Source organism: Melanerpes formicivorus, unplaced genomic scaffold, assembly GCF_026170545.1.
Source record: "Melanerpes formicivorus ecotype bairdi unplaced genomic scaffold, bMelFor1.0.p_v2 SCAF_27, whole genome shotgun sequence".
NCBI classification, from domain to species: Eukaryota; Metazoa; Chordata; class Aves; order Piciformes; family Picidae; genus Melanerpes; species Melanerpes formicivorus.
This window is the reverse complement of record NW_027142379.1, coordinates 999,567-1,013,996: the sequence shown is the minus strand read 5'-3', so window position 1 is coordinate 1,013,996 and position 14,430 is coordinate 999,567. Positions and strand designations below refer to the sequence as shown.

The following is a 14,430-nucleotide window of genomic DNA, read 5'->3' as shown; positions in this document are numbered from 1 at the left end:
GGGAGATGAGGAGGATGCTGCAGCCCTGTGCCCTGCAACCACAGGCTGCCTGGAGGGCCAGGCTTCAGCCAACATTTAAACAGTGTTCTCTGCCTCGCTTCAGGCAGGAGACCAAGGTGACAGCAGAGCTTAAAAAGCAAAGCTAAGAACACCATTAGCAGCTCCCTGCAATGCTTCCTGTACAACATGGGCAAGTCAAGCATTAGCAGAGCCTGGGCTGCATCTCTGCAGCCTCCATAATTAATAAGTAGCTCAGGAGAGAAGAGAGAACACAACATAAGTGATGGAGGCAGAAGGAAATCGCACAAGTACTCCAGGCCTTGGATGAAAGCCCAGAGGTGCAGGTATAGTCAAAAAATTAACTTAATGGAAGGGCAACCTCCTGCCTTCCCAAGCCTTTTTCCCTGCTGGGCTTGCACTCTGCACAACAGCCAACCCAGGAGGCTGGGGGGGTCCCAACCACAGAAATGAGAGTTGTAGCTGCTGGGTAACACAGAGGCTGCTGCACACACTTGCAAACCAAGGAGCAGAAAGCAAGCCAGGGAGAAACAAGAACTGCTCTTACAGCAAACCAAGTGACACAGAGAGAACTGGGGCTAGGACCCACAAGAGCACTTGGGTAAAAGGGGCTGGAGGAAGTCTCTGATTCAACCTTCCTCTTGCAACAGGGATGTGGCCATCAAGAGGTGTGGGCAGCCTGGTCTTGTTTGGGCAATGTTTGAAACCTCTGTGGATGAAGACAACTCCCCAACAGCCTTTTTTCCCCTAACATCTAAGGCAAACTTCCTCTGTTCCTTTATGCTGTCAGCTGCCATGGCTGTCAAAGCTGCTTGACTGCTCATGTTCCTAACTGCCCTTCCCACAGGCTGCCCAGGGAGGTGGTGGGGTCACCATCCCTGGAGGTGTTAAAAAACCAAAAGAGTAGATGTGGCACTGCAGGACATGGTCTAGTGGTCATGGAGGTGTTGGGTAGAAGGTTGGACTTGGTGATCTCAGAGGTCTTTCCTGTGGTAAAACAGACGTGGTGAGGAATGCACCTAAGGAGCCAGAACAACAGACCCTCTTCTCCTGTGGGAGATCAAGCCCCAGACCACCTGGCCTTCTGCATTACAACAAAATGCCAGCCCAGGGCCTTGTGCAGAAGCAATGCCAGCTTCCTGAGGTGGCCAAGAATGCTGTTTCAGACTGACCCTTCTCTTGCCGACAACGCAGCGGCAGCGCTTGACAATCCAGCTACATCCCTGACTCTGCCAGCAGCAGAAAGCCACTACCAGTAGACTGGGGTCTGAGTTTTCCTTTCCCTGATGGTTGTCAGCCTTGCCAGTCTTAACCAGTCAACAGCAAGCACTCAGCCCTCCTGGCCAGCCCCCCCCACCCCTAGGCCCCGAGGCAGTAAGACACAGAGGAATTTGGGGCTGGTCCATCAGCAGCGACCGGAAAGCGGAGCAACGAAGCTGGAAATAATGAGATGTCAGCACCGTGGCTGCTTCTAGTCATCTGCAAACGCAGCCCCTCCTCAGCAGCAGGTACTGGGAGCTCAGCTCTCCCTGGTGGCCCTGCACTGCCTGCCCCTGCTCATCCGAAGTGACAGCCCTTGCTGGCTACAGCCACGTGCAGGGGTCTTTATCCCACTTGTCAGGGCTCCCTCGCCTCTCCCTGCCCCGCTCTCTAAAAGCCTTGGCTGATCACGATGAATTATAGATTAGCTCTGCTACACACCACCTCATGTCAGTTTGCTCATTCAACCACACCAAATCCTGCTGTTTTCCATCCCCTTCCAGAAGGATCAGTGAACAGGAGGAGGTGGTGGTGGTGGAATAACTCTTCACTTAGAGCAACTTTTAGGAGAGAAGCCAGTAGGGCTCCGCGTTTAGAAGTGTGATACCCCTGGGCTATTCAACTTGTACCTTAACAAAGCAACAGTAAATGAAATCAAAGGTCTGGTTCATGAGTATAGACACAAAGAGGTCCTAATGAGCTTGTCCTGAAGGGCCAGCACAGCTCCTGATGCCTGCAGGCAGGTATGATGACATTGGTAATGGATGCCCTGCAAGGAAACCTTTCCAGAAGGAAATCCTAGAGCAGCAAGGCCTGGCTAGAGAGGAAGAGCTCTTGGCAATGTGACCTGGCTTACCCCACCAGCCCCTTCCTCCTCCTCCCAGCAGTGGAATATCCAGGGGAAAACAAGAGGACTGAGTGCACATCTGTGGCTGCTGGCAGACCTCATCAGAGCTGTGTTCCCTTGGGAACAGCTCCAGAGACCGCTGCAGGTACTGTCCTCACAGACACAGGCTCAAGATTTAATTGTGCAAGGGAAAAGACGATGAAGACAGACAAAATATATCTCACAGAGCTTCCACCCCTGAGCAAGAGCATCCTCCTTCTCTCCAGGGCCCTGTCTACATGTCCATCACAGGAGGTGGCAGCTGAATGCCTCTCTGCTCCTGACTGATATGGCAGGGGAAGAAGAAAAGGATGCTGCAGTAGAACTGCTCATCAGTGCCTGCATTTCTCACTTGCCCCAGAGCATCAGAAAGGCTCAAATGACAGCCCCACCATGATCCTGGACCTAAGGGAACAACATCCTTGCTGGACAGGATAAGAAGAGCCTCAGGGGAGTGGAAGAAGCAATTCCTCACCGGGCAGGGCAGATTAAGACTGCACCAACACGGGTTTGCTAATGAGCCTTCCTGAAATGCAAGAGATGGAGGTGCCTAGATGATCACTGCAGGTCTCTTCCAACTGAAATATTCTATTCTATGTCCTGTCTTTGTCAAGAGCAGTCCAAGTCCCCTTCTCTTCCTGGTTAGCAGCTGATGCTTCCAGGGAACAACAAGAAAAATGGAGCAGTAAGGGTCACTGAGAGTGTGATGGGCTCTGGTCACTGGGAGAACCATCTTGCCAGACACAGAACACATCACACCATCCTGGAGGAAGAGGATGCAGGTTTAAGTTTCTCATGCTGAACTTCAGCAAAAAGCCTGCTTTGGGCATTATGCTGTGAAGAGAGTGAAGTGGCACTAAAACTGCTTTCAGCAGCAGACTCCTGATGACACAGCCAGAGACATTTTCAAGATGCACCATTTGATTTTTAAGAGATCTTGGGCAAAACATTCCAAACCTCTAAGGACTGTTGGAAGCATCTTTGACACAGAAGCAAACCCCAACTCCTGAAACTCACAGAGAAGAGAGGAGCTCATGCTTATATTCTGAACTTCTTTGCTTCATGTCTCCCTAGCAACAAGTGATAGGATGAGAAGAAATGGCCTCAAGTTGCACCAGGAGAGGTTTAGATTGGATATTAGAAGAAACTTCTTGACTGAAAGGGTTCTCAAATACAGAGATGTGGTGCTGAGGGATATGGTTTAGCACCAGACTTGGTGGAGTTAGCTAATGGTTGGATCTGATGAGCTTGAAGTTCTTCTCCAACCAAAATGATCCTGTGACTGCCATTCTAACAGGCCAAGGTCAGCTTCACTTCAGATGTTGTTGAGACTGTACCACACCAAGTTATAAACCTTACTTTGCCCTCTCTGCTAGTACAGCAGAGGGGCCTCTTCCAGTGAGACAAAGCATCTAATCCTGTCTTCCCAACTGGACACCAGCTAGACAGTTTTGCTCCTTTGAGCACTAGAGCCTGACAATGCCAGCACAGAGCTGCTACTCAGCTTTCCTTCCCTGCTCTCCTGGTTTTTGACCTGTTTTTAATCTTTGAAAGTAGCTGGAAGGTGTTTTCTTCAGACTTCCTTATTATCCTAATCACTTGAGCAGAGAAACCAAGCAGGTAGCCTGCCTCACAGTCTGCTTTGCAAGGTTTTGGGGTCAGAGAGGAAGGGTAATGCTCTGTGAGAGGACTGAGAAGTGACCCCATGACAACCCCAGAGGTGGGAAAGGGCAACTCAGAACTCACTAAAACCTTTACTTTCCTCCAAGCACCGCCACCACAAAAAGTAAACAAATCACTGCTCAGAAATGCAGCAGATGGAAGAAAACCTTGATTAGTATTTTTCTTTTGAGTGAAGGTGACAACAGAAGAGAGGTGAACAGTTTTGAGAGTGTGCTTTAAAGCAGAGCTGTTAACAGAAAAGCCAAAAAGCCCCAAGAGGAATTGCTTGTGCTGACCTAGAAGATACAGGGAAAGAAAACAGTTTCAAAAGCAGCTGGAGCAGCATGCTTTTATATATATATATACACACACACATATATATATTTAAAAAGCATGAAAAAGAGATATATATATAAAAAAAATAATGGAAGCAACCTCCCACCAGCATTTAGCAACTGTTTAAACAAGGCTGATGTGCAATGCTGGAAGCATTGTCTGCTGCCCAAAAAGAACACTCTTTAAAACCAGGAGGATAAATGCTGCACTTACAGAAATGTGTTCCCCCTCCTGAGCTTCCCCAAGCAGACATAACTTGTTCAGTGAGACAGCAACAAAGCCTTACTCTTCATTTGCTGGTGGGTCCAGCTCTGATGTCCTCTGCTTCAACTCCTGGTAGGTGAAGCAAGACAACGGCCCACGTGCGCGCGGCAGCGATCCGCTGTCACTGGGGTATCACAGTCACCTCTTATCTCTGATCCTAACCCTTGAAGAGCAGAGAAACAGCTCCTCTCCTGCAGTGCCATGAAAACAATATCAGCATTGATTGACTCTGCTTCAGTACAGAAAAAGAAGTTAGTGTGAGGACATGATCTGGCCACGTTCCACCTCAGTCTGGGCTGCAGAGACCATCAGGCATCTACAGGGAGCTTGCATTTGAGGTGGTTCCTCCCCACTCCCCAACCAAGAATGATAAAAAGAGGAGTGTGAGCCCAGAACAGTAACTCATTGAGAAGATAAAAAAAAATACAGGGAGAGATTCCTTTGCCTTCTTGAAAAGGAAAACACAACAGGCACAGAAGATGCTGATTCTCTTTCTTTAAGGAAGCAACAGTGAAAACCGACTTTGCAAGGTAACAGCCCAAGTAACCAGTGACAGGATGAGAGGAAAGGGCTTCAGCTGCACCAGGGGAGGTTTAGGTTGGGTATTAGGAAAAAATTTTGTTGCTGCAAGAGTGGTCAGGCATTGGAAGAGGCTGCCCAGGGAGGTGGGGGAGTCCCCATCCCTGGAGGTGTTTAAGAATCGTGCAGATGTGACACTTCAGTATATGGTTTAGTGGTTAGGGTGGCTGGGCTACAGCTAGACTCAATGAGCTTAAAGGCCTTTTCCAACCTGATGATTCTATGATTCTAAGTTTATTACTTTCCAAATAATAATAATAATAATAACAACAATAAAAAATTGCTTCAGTATTCCACTGCCATTTTATTTCCCTCCTGCCCTCAGAGGACTGTGCACCACTACAGTGATGAGAGATCACCGAGGGCAGGTTCTGAGGAGCTTTTCGAAGCTCCACCTGCATTGCCATGGGGCAGCCTGCTGGGAGTTCAGGAGAGGGGCTTTGCCTCTGAGTTTGAGCCTCAGATATCACTGCTGTGCAGTAAAGCTCAGTCCCCTGGCAAGGAGAAAAGCGTGGGTGTGTTTGACTGTGAAAAGAAACTTGCCTGCAGTGATCTGAGGCAAAAGTTCTCCTGAAAGAGGACAAACAAATCTGTACAATTCTGCTAGGAAGCCCCTTGTAAGCAATCCCAGGTGAACACCCACTCAGCAGCGTCAAAGCACTGCACAGGAACTCCTGCCTTACACTCTCAGCACCGTTTACCATTCCATGCCAAGAGGCTGAGTAGCCAGAACCTCTCAAAGACACATTTCCCATCAGCCAGTTTAATTTAACTCTACCTTCAGGAGTTCAAACTCGCTCTTACACAGACCTGGCGCTGCTGGGATGGGGGGAAACACATCACATAACTATATACAGTCAGTCTTTCTGCAAGCAGACAGTGAGGCTGGGTGGCAAAAAGCCTGCATGAAACCCACGCTTGCTGCAGAATTCAGGCGGTCACTGCTTGCCAGGAACGACATCAGAGTAATCTTTTAGTACTCCAGCCAAGTGGTCATTGTGAGTCTTAAACCGACGTTTCTTCTGAGAGGCTGGCTTCTTCCTCCTCTGAATAGGAGCCTGCAAGAAATAAAACAGTGCTCAAAATAGAATAGAACAGGTTGGAAGAGACCTCAGAGATCATCGAGGCCAACCTCTCACCCAACACCATCTAATCAACTCAACCATGGCACCAAGCGCCCCATGCAGGCTCTTCCTAAACACCTCCAGGGATGGTGACTCCACCACCTCCCTGGGCAGCACATCCCAATGGCCAATCACTCTTTCTGTGGAGAACTTCTTCCTAACAACCAGCCTAAACCTCCCCTGGCACAGCTTGAGGCTGTGTCCTCTTGTTCTGGTGTTGGTTGCCTGGGAGGAGAGACCAACTCCCACCTGGCTACAACCTCCCTTCAGGGAGTTATAGACAGCAATAAGGAATCCAAGAAGAGCATCTACAAAAGACCATCTACAGGAAAAGGCTCTCCTGGGAGGTCATGGATGGCCCCTCCCTCAAGGTGTTCAAGGTCAGGTTGGATGAGGCCTTGAGCAACCTGGGCTAGTGGGAGGTGTCCCTGCTCATGCAGGGGGGTGGAGCTGGATGATCTTTAAGGTCTCTTCTAACCCAAACCATTCTGTGGTTCTAGGAGGACAGAAATTAAACATTTGCAACTAGCAGAAACCAGGAACAAGTCCTGTATGGAAAGGCTCTCTGAAAGGACAATCTGAAGCCAAGTGCAGAAGAGAAAAGACAAATCAGTGTAAAGAGAGTTGTCTGGAGCCAGGGAGAAAGCACTGTTGGAGAGCTCACAGCCTCCCTGGCCTCCCAGTAAAACACAAGCGTGTTGCACCCAGTTTGGAGAACAGCGTGGGTGTGGTGGGAAGCAACTCCAACAGTTCCCATCAGGGTTTAAAAGCTATTTAACAGAAAAGGGAAAGTTTAAAAGCCTGCTTTTAAACCTCACCCTTCTCCCAATAAAAGGAATGCTCCTTCTACTCCTGATGTGTTGTAGAGCGTCAAGCAGCAGCTTCCCCCTCGGAGCTCACAGGGATTTCTGGCATTTGCCCTCTTCTTGATGCTTGCTTGGCTTACACTGGCTTAAACAAGTTATAAACACACTGCCTGCTGGCTCCAGCACTGGTTTGTGCAGCTTCTTTAAACTGGTCACACTTCCCTGAGCTGCAGAAAGCAGCTGTGCACAGGCTCAGCAACATGCTTTGGAATTAACACCGCGGGGTCAGGGAGGGGGAATTCTCCGAGAAGGATCAGCAGGTTTTTTTCCTCTCTTACTATTTTCTTTGGTCCAGTTTCTTGCATGGAAGAAATCCCCTGTCGTTTCAGATACTCTTCAATCTTCTCCTCATCCATAGAATCCACAGGAATGCTCCTCCACAGCTTCTGAAATTCTGCAATAACCAAACAAATGCTCACCTTCTGCCTCAACTGAACAAACCCTGGGCAGAGCCCCAGCACAAAGGGAAAGAAACAGATTTTATTTCAAAAGCTGAAGTATTCTGGCCAGTGCCAGCAGGCACCCAACTGGCACAGCCTTTAACCACTCCAAGTGCTGGATGGACTTCCAAAAAAGACCCCAAACCCAACAGAACAACAACAAACACCCCCCAAAGCCTGAAGGAAGATGAGGTGATTCTCGGCTGTGCTAACTGCACCCCATCAGAAGCATCAAGTAACACAGAATCATGGAATGGTTTGGGTTGGAAGGGACCTCCAAAGCTCATCCAGTCCAACCCCCCCTGCAGTCAGCAGGGACATCCTCCACTAGAGCAGATTGCTCAGAGCCTTGGCCAGCCTGGCTTTGAACATCTCCAAGGATGGGGCCTCAACTCCCTCCCTGGGCAACCTGTTGCAGTGTTCCAGCAGCCTCATGGTGCAGAACTTGTTCCTCACATCCAATCTAAATCTGCTCTGCTCTCATTTCAAACCATTGCCCCTTCTGTCACTTCAGGCCTTTGGGAACAGTCCCTCTGCAGCCTTCTTGTAGTCCCCTTCAGGTACTGGCAGGCTCCTCTAAGGTCTCTCTGGAGCCTTCTCTTCTCCAGGCCAAACACCCCACAGCTCCCTCAGTCTATCCTCACAACAGAGGTGCTCCAATCCCCTATCATCTTCATGGCCCTCCTCTGGACCCAGCTCCATCAGCTTCATGTCCTTCCTGTGTTGAGGGCTCCAGAGCTGGATGCAGTACTCCAGGTGAGGTCTCACCAGAACAGAAGAAAGTGCTATCTGCTTTTAATGTTAATTTGCTACTGAGCCTCTCTTTTTGCCTGGCACCTCTAGAGCTATGTAGACTGTCACCGCATTTTATAAGCCTCAGTGCAAAGGGGCTTGGTGAAGGGTAGTAACTAACCATAAATGGCAACTTCATTTCCACATCTTCAGCTGCCATTGCCTTGGGAGACTTGTCATCTCCTAGTCCAGCTCACTGAAGATTCAAGGCATTTACCCTGGTGGGTTTAAGCTGGGTTATCAGTGTAACATAACACACAGAGTGCTGCACAGATAATAAATTACTCAAATTCCTCTGGTGTTAAAAAGGAGAGAGATACCTTAAAAGCCACAGCAGCAGGGGAAAGGGAAAAAAAACCCACAAAACAACAAAGCCAGAGACAGTAAGTCTTAATTAGAGCAGCTGCCATCTGCCTGCACACTTTCTGCCTCATGTAAAGTTTCCCAGAGCCTCTGGAATGCCTTCTCCAGGCAGTGGCTGGTACAATCCCACCTCCCTTCACTCCCCAGGCAGCGAGTTAAGATATATCCTGTCAGCAGGTTTGGCTAACAAACTATAAATAAACCAGGAGGCACACATAGCAACGCAAGGCAAAATTTTCCCCTTTATTTCCAGATAAATTTAGTCCCCAGTTGTCAAAACAACCACAACTCCTGCGTGCTTCAGAGGCTGGCCCAGGCGGCGGGCGACGAACCGCTGCGGCTCTGCCGCCCGGCCAACAAAAGGCCGCCGGACAAAAGGCTGCTTCCTGCACTTGGATCAATTCCCTTCCTAAGGCATCTCCTTTTCCAATGAAGCTACATGTTTTTAAGGCTCAAGCCTTTCTTTTCTTCCCCCTGCCAACAGAACAGGGCTGCTCAAGCTTTCCAGGAAAGCAAAGGAAGGGATTTGGTTGGCGAAGAACAACGGCGCTCATGTTTGGTGAGGAAGGGAGCTAAATCCTGCCAGAACACCGCTTTTGGCTACCTGGAGATAGTGCTCAGCTTGTTTCTCATACCAGGACCTTTGAGACTGCACTTTGCAGCTAACTGTTGCACTCAAGACACTGTCCATCTGCTCATCCACTTTGAGTGGGATTCCAGGCTTTCAGCACAGCTCACAGCTATCAGGGATCAGCTCTCACCTAATCCTGCTATGGCAGGTAGGGAAGGTTGTGCTATGATCAAAGCTGAACATGCAAGATAGATTTGGCAGAGATGGGCACTCAGATTAAGTCTGAACAGCAGAAGCCTGCACAAGGGTCCTCTCACATCCTCCAGACTGGGCAGAACATGCTCTCTACAACTACCTGAAAGGAGGCTGGAGTGAGGCTGGTGTTGGCCTCTTCCTCCAAGGAACTAAGAGGCAACGGCCTCAAGCTGCACCACGTTGGATATTAGGGAGAATTTCTTTCCTGAGGGAGTGGTCAGGCACTGGAAGAGGCTGCCCAGGGAGGTGGCAGAGTCACCATCCCTGAAGATGTTAAAAAAGTAGATCTGGCACTCTGGGGCACAGCCAAGCATTCATGGAGGTGTTGGGTAGAAGGCTGGACATGATGATCTTAAGAGTATTTCCCAACACCAATGCTTTTATTCAAGCTGTTTTTTTTCTGCTCATGCCCTCTCCCTGTCCTCCACATTTCAAGATGGACTCAGCTGAACACCAAGACCTGGCAGTGTTTGGCAAAAGGAGTCAAATGTATTTCAAATCCTGTTTCTGCAGCTCACAGGTGAAGTGACCAAGCTGCACATCAATGCACAACTATGAAACAGATCCTGTTAAGAGATACTTGAAGGCTGTGTTGTGCCTGCATGGGTGGCTCCTGTGGGAGCTGACGAGATGCAGGTCAGTCCTCCAAGATGCACAACAGGCAGGTGCACACAAGGTGAAAGCAGATGAGAGACTTCATTAACTTTTACATCACCTCTCCTACAGGGACAGGCTGAGTGAGTTGGGGTTATCCAGCCTGGAGAAGAGAAGGCTCCAGGGGGACCTTAGAGCAGCCTTACAGCACCTGAAGTGGGCTACAGGAGAGCTGCAGAGGGACTACTTATAAGGGTCTGTGGTGATAGGATGAGGGGGAATGGTTTTAAACTAGAGCAGGGCAGGTTTAGATTGGACATTAGGAAGAAGTTCTTTACTATGATGTTGGTGAGACACTGGAACAGGTTGCCCAGAAAAGCTGTGGATGCCTCATCCCTTGAAGTGTTTAAGACCAGGCTGAATGAGGTTTTGAGCAGCCTGGGCTAGTGGGAGGTGTCCCTGCCCATGGCAGGGGAAATTGGAACTGGATGATCTTTAAGGTCTCTTCCAAATCAAACCATTCTGTGCCAGTGCCCTTTTATTTATCCTGTTCTGCTACAAACACAGCTGATGTTCCCTTATTAGAGCTCATGACAGATGGACAAATATGCCCCAGTGCAAAAGAAAAACCCCAACCCAGCACCCAGGCTGAAGGGAGGTGCTTAAGGTTAAGCTGGTCCTACATTCTTCTGGGGAACAGAAGTGAAAAATTAAACACTAGAAAAGAAATGGTCAGCTCTTCAAGGCTCAGCATGCAGAGGAGGGCAGGTCACAGTTAATATCTAACTCCAGTGGTTATCATCACAGCTTCACTTCACCTTTTAAACTTGGCCAAGAAACAGGAATGGAACAGTCACCCAGAATCAAAACCACAAAGCTAAAATGGGCTTTATGTACAGATAATTTAATCTGCTAATTGGCCCCAGCAGAGGCCCTGTACAGTTGCTCTGCAGCTCCAGTTAAAGCCTTCATGGATCAGGCTGCTTTCGGTGCTCCTGCTTGATCCATGGAATGGTGGGGGCTGGGAGGGACCTCTGGAGATCACTGAGTCCAAATCCCCTGCCAAAGCAGGGTCACCCAGGGCAGGTCACCCAGGAACACAACCAGATGAGTCTTGAAAGTCTCCAGAGAAGGAGACTCCACAACCTCCCTGGGCAGCCTGCTCCAGGGCTCCAGCACCCTCACATCAAAGAAGCTGAGGTGGAACTTCCTGGGTTCCAGTTTGTGTCACTGCTCCTTGTCCTGTCACAGGACACCACTGAAAAGAGGCTGGCTCCTCCTTCTTGAAACCCACCCTTCAAATATTTATGGACATTAATAAGACCTCCTCTCAGACTCCTCCAGACTAAAAATCTTTGATTGTGGTTACTGCAAAAGAACTTTAATCCCATGCTGAAGCTCCATGTAAGGGCATTTAAACACCTTCATGCCTAGAGGGGGAGAATCACACCCACAGGGTCTCCTCCCCTGGAAACACTGTGTTGAAGGCTTGGTTCACAACTAAAAGCACAGCATAAAGGTGGAGAAGCACCCAGAGGGCTGTGCATAGGAGCTGTTTGCATTGAGGGTGCTGTCTGGAGGGAAAAGGAGAGACTCAGCTATCATCTCATCACAAAACTCACTCAGTGTAACACCAGACACTGAGCTAAGAGCAAGAACTGAAGACAACAAGCAGCTGTCTGGCTGGCACTGAACCATTGCCACATTACCTGTCAGATTTATTCAGAAGTCTCCAAGGACTCTGCTCCTCTCAGCTGGTGAAAGTTTAGACCTTGGGAATAGGCTGAATTATTGCAACATCCTCTCTGAAATAAGAGAACCGACAGGAAAAGCTGGCAGTAAACACAGCTCTCACTAAACCACCTTCCCTGCTTGTAGTTGTGCTGTTTCTGCACCTCAAAGTTCATCCTTTTGAGCCAAGATTGAAAGGGATTTCTCCAGCTCCTTTGAGGAGCAGCTGAAATGCTGTCACTCTGGCCTTTGCTGCATGCTTCCAAGCAAAGGGGTCACTGCTTGTTAAAAGCAGCGGTTCGTGAGAGGGGGTGAGGAGGAGGAAATGACAAGCAGTGACCTGATTACTGTGCTCCACCACCTCTGCAGCAGTGTCCACGCTTATGGTTGGGCAGGCAGGAGGCTGCAGCAGGCTGGCCTGTCTCTGGGGAGAGGAGAAGACAGAAAGCAAAACAGTGTGATGAGCTGATGCGTCAGAAGGGCAGCCGGCAGCGACAGGAGGCAGTCGCCGGCGATGCTTTCGACACACCGGATCCGCTTTGTGTGACGTCTTTCTTCTCTCTGTGGACAGGGCACAGGGAGCTGGGAACTGCTGTGAGGAGCAGGAAGGGGCTTGTTGGAGCAGAAAGCTCACCACACGCTGGCCTGCTTCAGCCAGACGTGGAGAAGAGGTTCAGTTGCAGGCACTCCTGCAGCACAGGTAACCATCCCAACTGCAGAGCACGTTTGCCTCCCCTTCTCCATGGCCTGCCAGCCCCCAGGTGACCTTCACAGCATCAGAGCACGGCAAAGGAGAGAGACTCTCCTGTCACAGACACTACACTAGTTGATAGATCAACCAGCAGCAGCATAGAAAAGCCATGGAAGGAAAACAACTGCCCAGCAGTGAAGGCAGTGACTTCACTTGACTGCAGCTGGCTGCTTGCAGGCAAGCTGCCAACTTCTACCTCTTAGGCTCCTACAACAAGATGGAGCCCAGAAAAAAATCCCTTGGGAAGAAATCTCCAAAGGATTTCTGGCCAAAGCAATGCAGATGCTGTGAACCCCCAAGGAGCCATTTTCAGCAGAGCTTTGAAGTCCTGGTGCCCATGCAGATCTTCCTTAGAAGAGGGAGGAAGTTGTGATGCTGGTATCTGAGGCAGGTGTTCGTTGTCTTCCCTGGGCTATGAACAAATCCCCTGTGCTCCATCTGGCAGTTTGATCACTAAAGTATTTTAACTCATAAGCTACTCACAGGCTGCTCCTTTGCTCCTCCAGACAACCAACTTCTAGTGTTTCAAGGGATGAGAGAAGGGAGTGAGACCACAAGTATACTGAGAGGCCAGATCAGATGTTTCTCAGCAACATGGGCAGGGGGACCAGCAAGTTTGCAGATGACACCAAGCCGTGTGGTGCTGCTGACATGATGGAGGGAAAGGGATCTATCCAGAAGGACCTAGACAGGCTGGAGAAGTGGGCCCAGGCCCAAGCCAACACACCACACTCATGAAGTTCAACAAGGCCAAATGCAAGGTCCTGAACCTAGGTTGGGCCAATCCCAAGCACAAATCCAGGCTGGGCAAGGAGCAGCTTGAGAGCAACATGGAGAAGGACTTGGGGGGTGTCAGTTGGTGGCAATCTCCCCAGGAGCCAGCAATAGTCACTGGCAGCCCAGCTGGCAGCTGTGTGCTGAGCTGCATCCAAAGCAGGGAGAGCAGCAGCACAGGGAGGGGATTCTGCTCCTCTGCTCTGCTGAGACCCCTCTGGCAGCACTGCTTCCAGTCCTGGTGCCACCAGCATAACAGGGACATGGAACTGCTGGAGCAGGTCCAGGGTAGGCCACAAGGATTATCAGAGAGAGCTGGAGAACCTCCCCTGTGGGGACAGAGCTGGTGTTGTTCAGCCTGAAGAAGAGAAGGCTCTGGGGAAACCTTTAGAGCAGCCTTCCAAGTACCTGAATGGGGCCTACAAGAAAGCCACAAAGGGACTTTTTACAAGGGCTTGTAGTGATAGGATGAGAGGGAATGGATTGAAGCTTGAGGAGGGAAAATTTAGACTGGAGATAAGGAAGAAATTCTTGCCAGTGAGGGTGGTGAGACACTGGAACAGCTTGCCCAGGGAGGTCACAAATGTCCCCTTCCTGGAGGTGTTCAAGGCCATGTTGGATGAGGCCTTGAGTGACCTGGGCTAGTGGGAGGTGTCCCTGCCCATGGCAGGAGGGTTGGAACTGGATAATCTTGAAGGTCCCTTTCAAACGGAACCATTCTGTGAATCTCCAGCACCTTCAACAGTTGAGCTTAGACCAGCAGAAACCACTGCACAGCAGACAAAGATTTTGGAACCACCTTCTCTCTCTGAAATACCCAAAGGGTAAGGACACAGAGTTACCTCAAATGTAATGCACAACGAGGCACCTCACACACAAACCCCACTTGCACTGACACTGGGGAACAAAGTCATGGGTAAATGGCTGCATGGTGACTTCAGCACAGCCCATCCTGCACTTCTGACTGCCTCACCTGCTCTTGCAGAAAACAATTGAGATGGCTTCTGGAGATAAACTGCTATTATCATGCTGGTAATAAAATCTGCCAGAGGTTAAAAGCAGCTTAAAAATCCTCACTGAGCTGAGACAAAGTCTCAGCACAGGACAACAACAGACAACAGCAGGGCAGAAGGGAAGAAACAACAGAGTAATGGGAAAGATGGA

The 14,430-nt window shown here is 49.6% G+C and overlaps 1 protein-coding gene across 5 annotated transcripts in view; it reads right to left on the bottom strand.

The window, feature by feature from the left end:
• Nucleotides 1-5,207: 5,207 nt before the first annotated feature.
• Nucleotides 5,208-14,430, bottom strand: part of GTF2E2 (general transcription factor IIE subunit 2) — a 29,745-nt gene continuing 20,522 nt past the window's right edge. For 2 of the 5 annotated variants that reach the window (XR_010989253.1, XR_010989254.1), the window contains exons 7-8: nucleotides 11,720-12,165; nucleotides 7,307-7,389 (exon numbers count right to left, since the gene is read on the bottom strand). Coding sequence is in view for 3 of the 5 variants with exons in the window: in XM_068153815.1 (XP_068009916.1) it covers nucleotides 5,944-6,063; nucleotides 7,274-7,389 (236 nt within the window). In the remaining 2 variants the exon portion in view is untranslated. Of the gene's footprint in view, nucleotides 6,064-7,273; nucleotides 7,390-11,719; nucleotides 12,166-14,430 lie in introns of those variants that run through there. The other 3 variants (XM_068153815.1, XM_068153817.1, XM_068153816.1) reach the window with 3 other exon arrangements.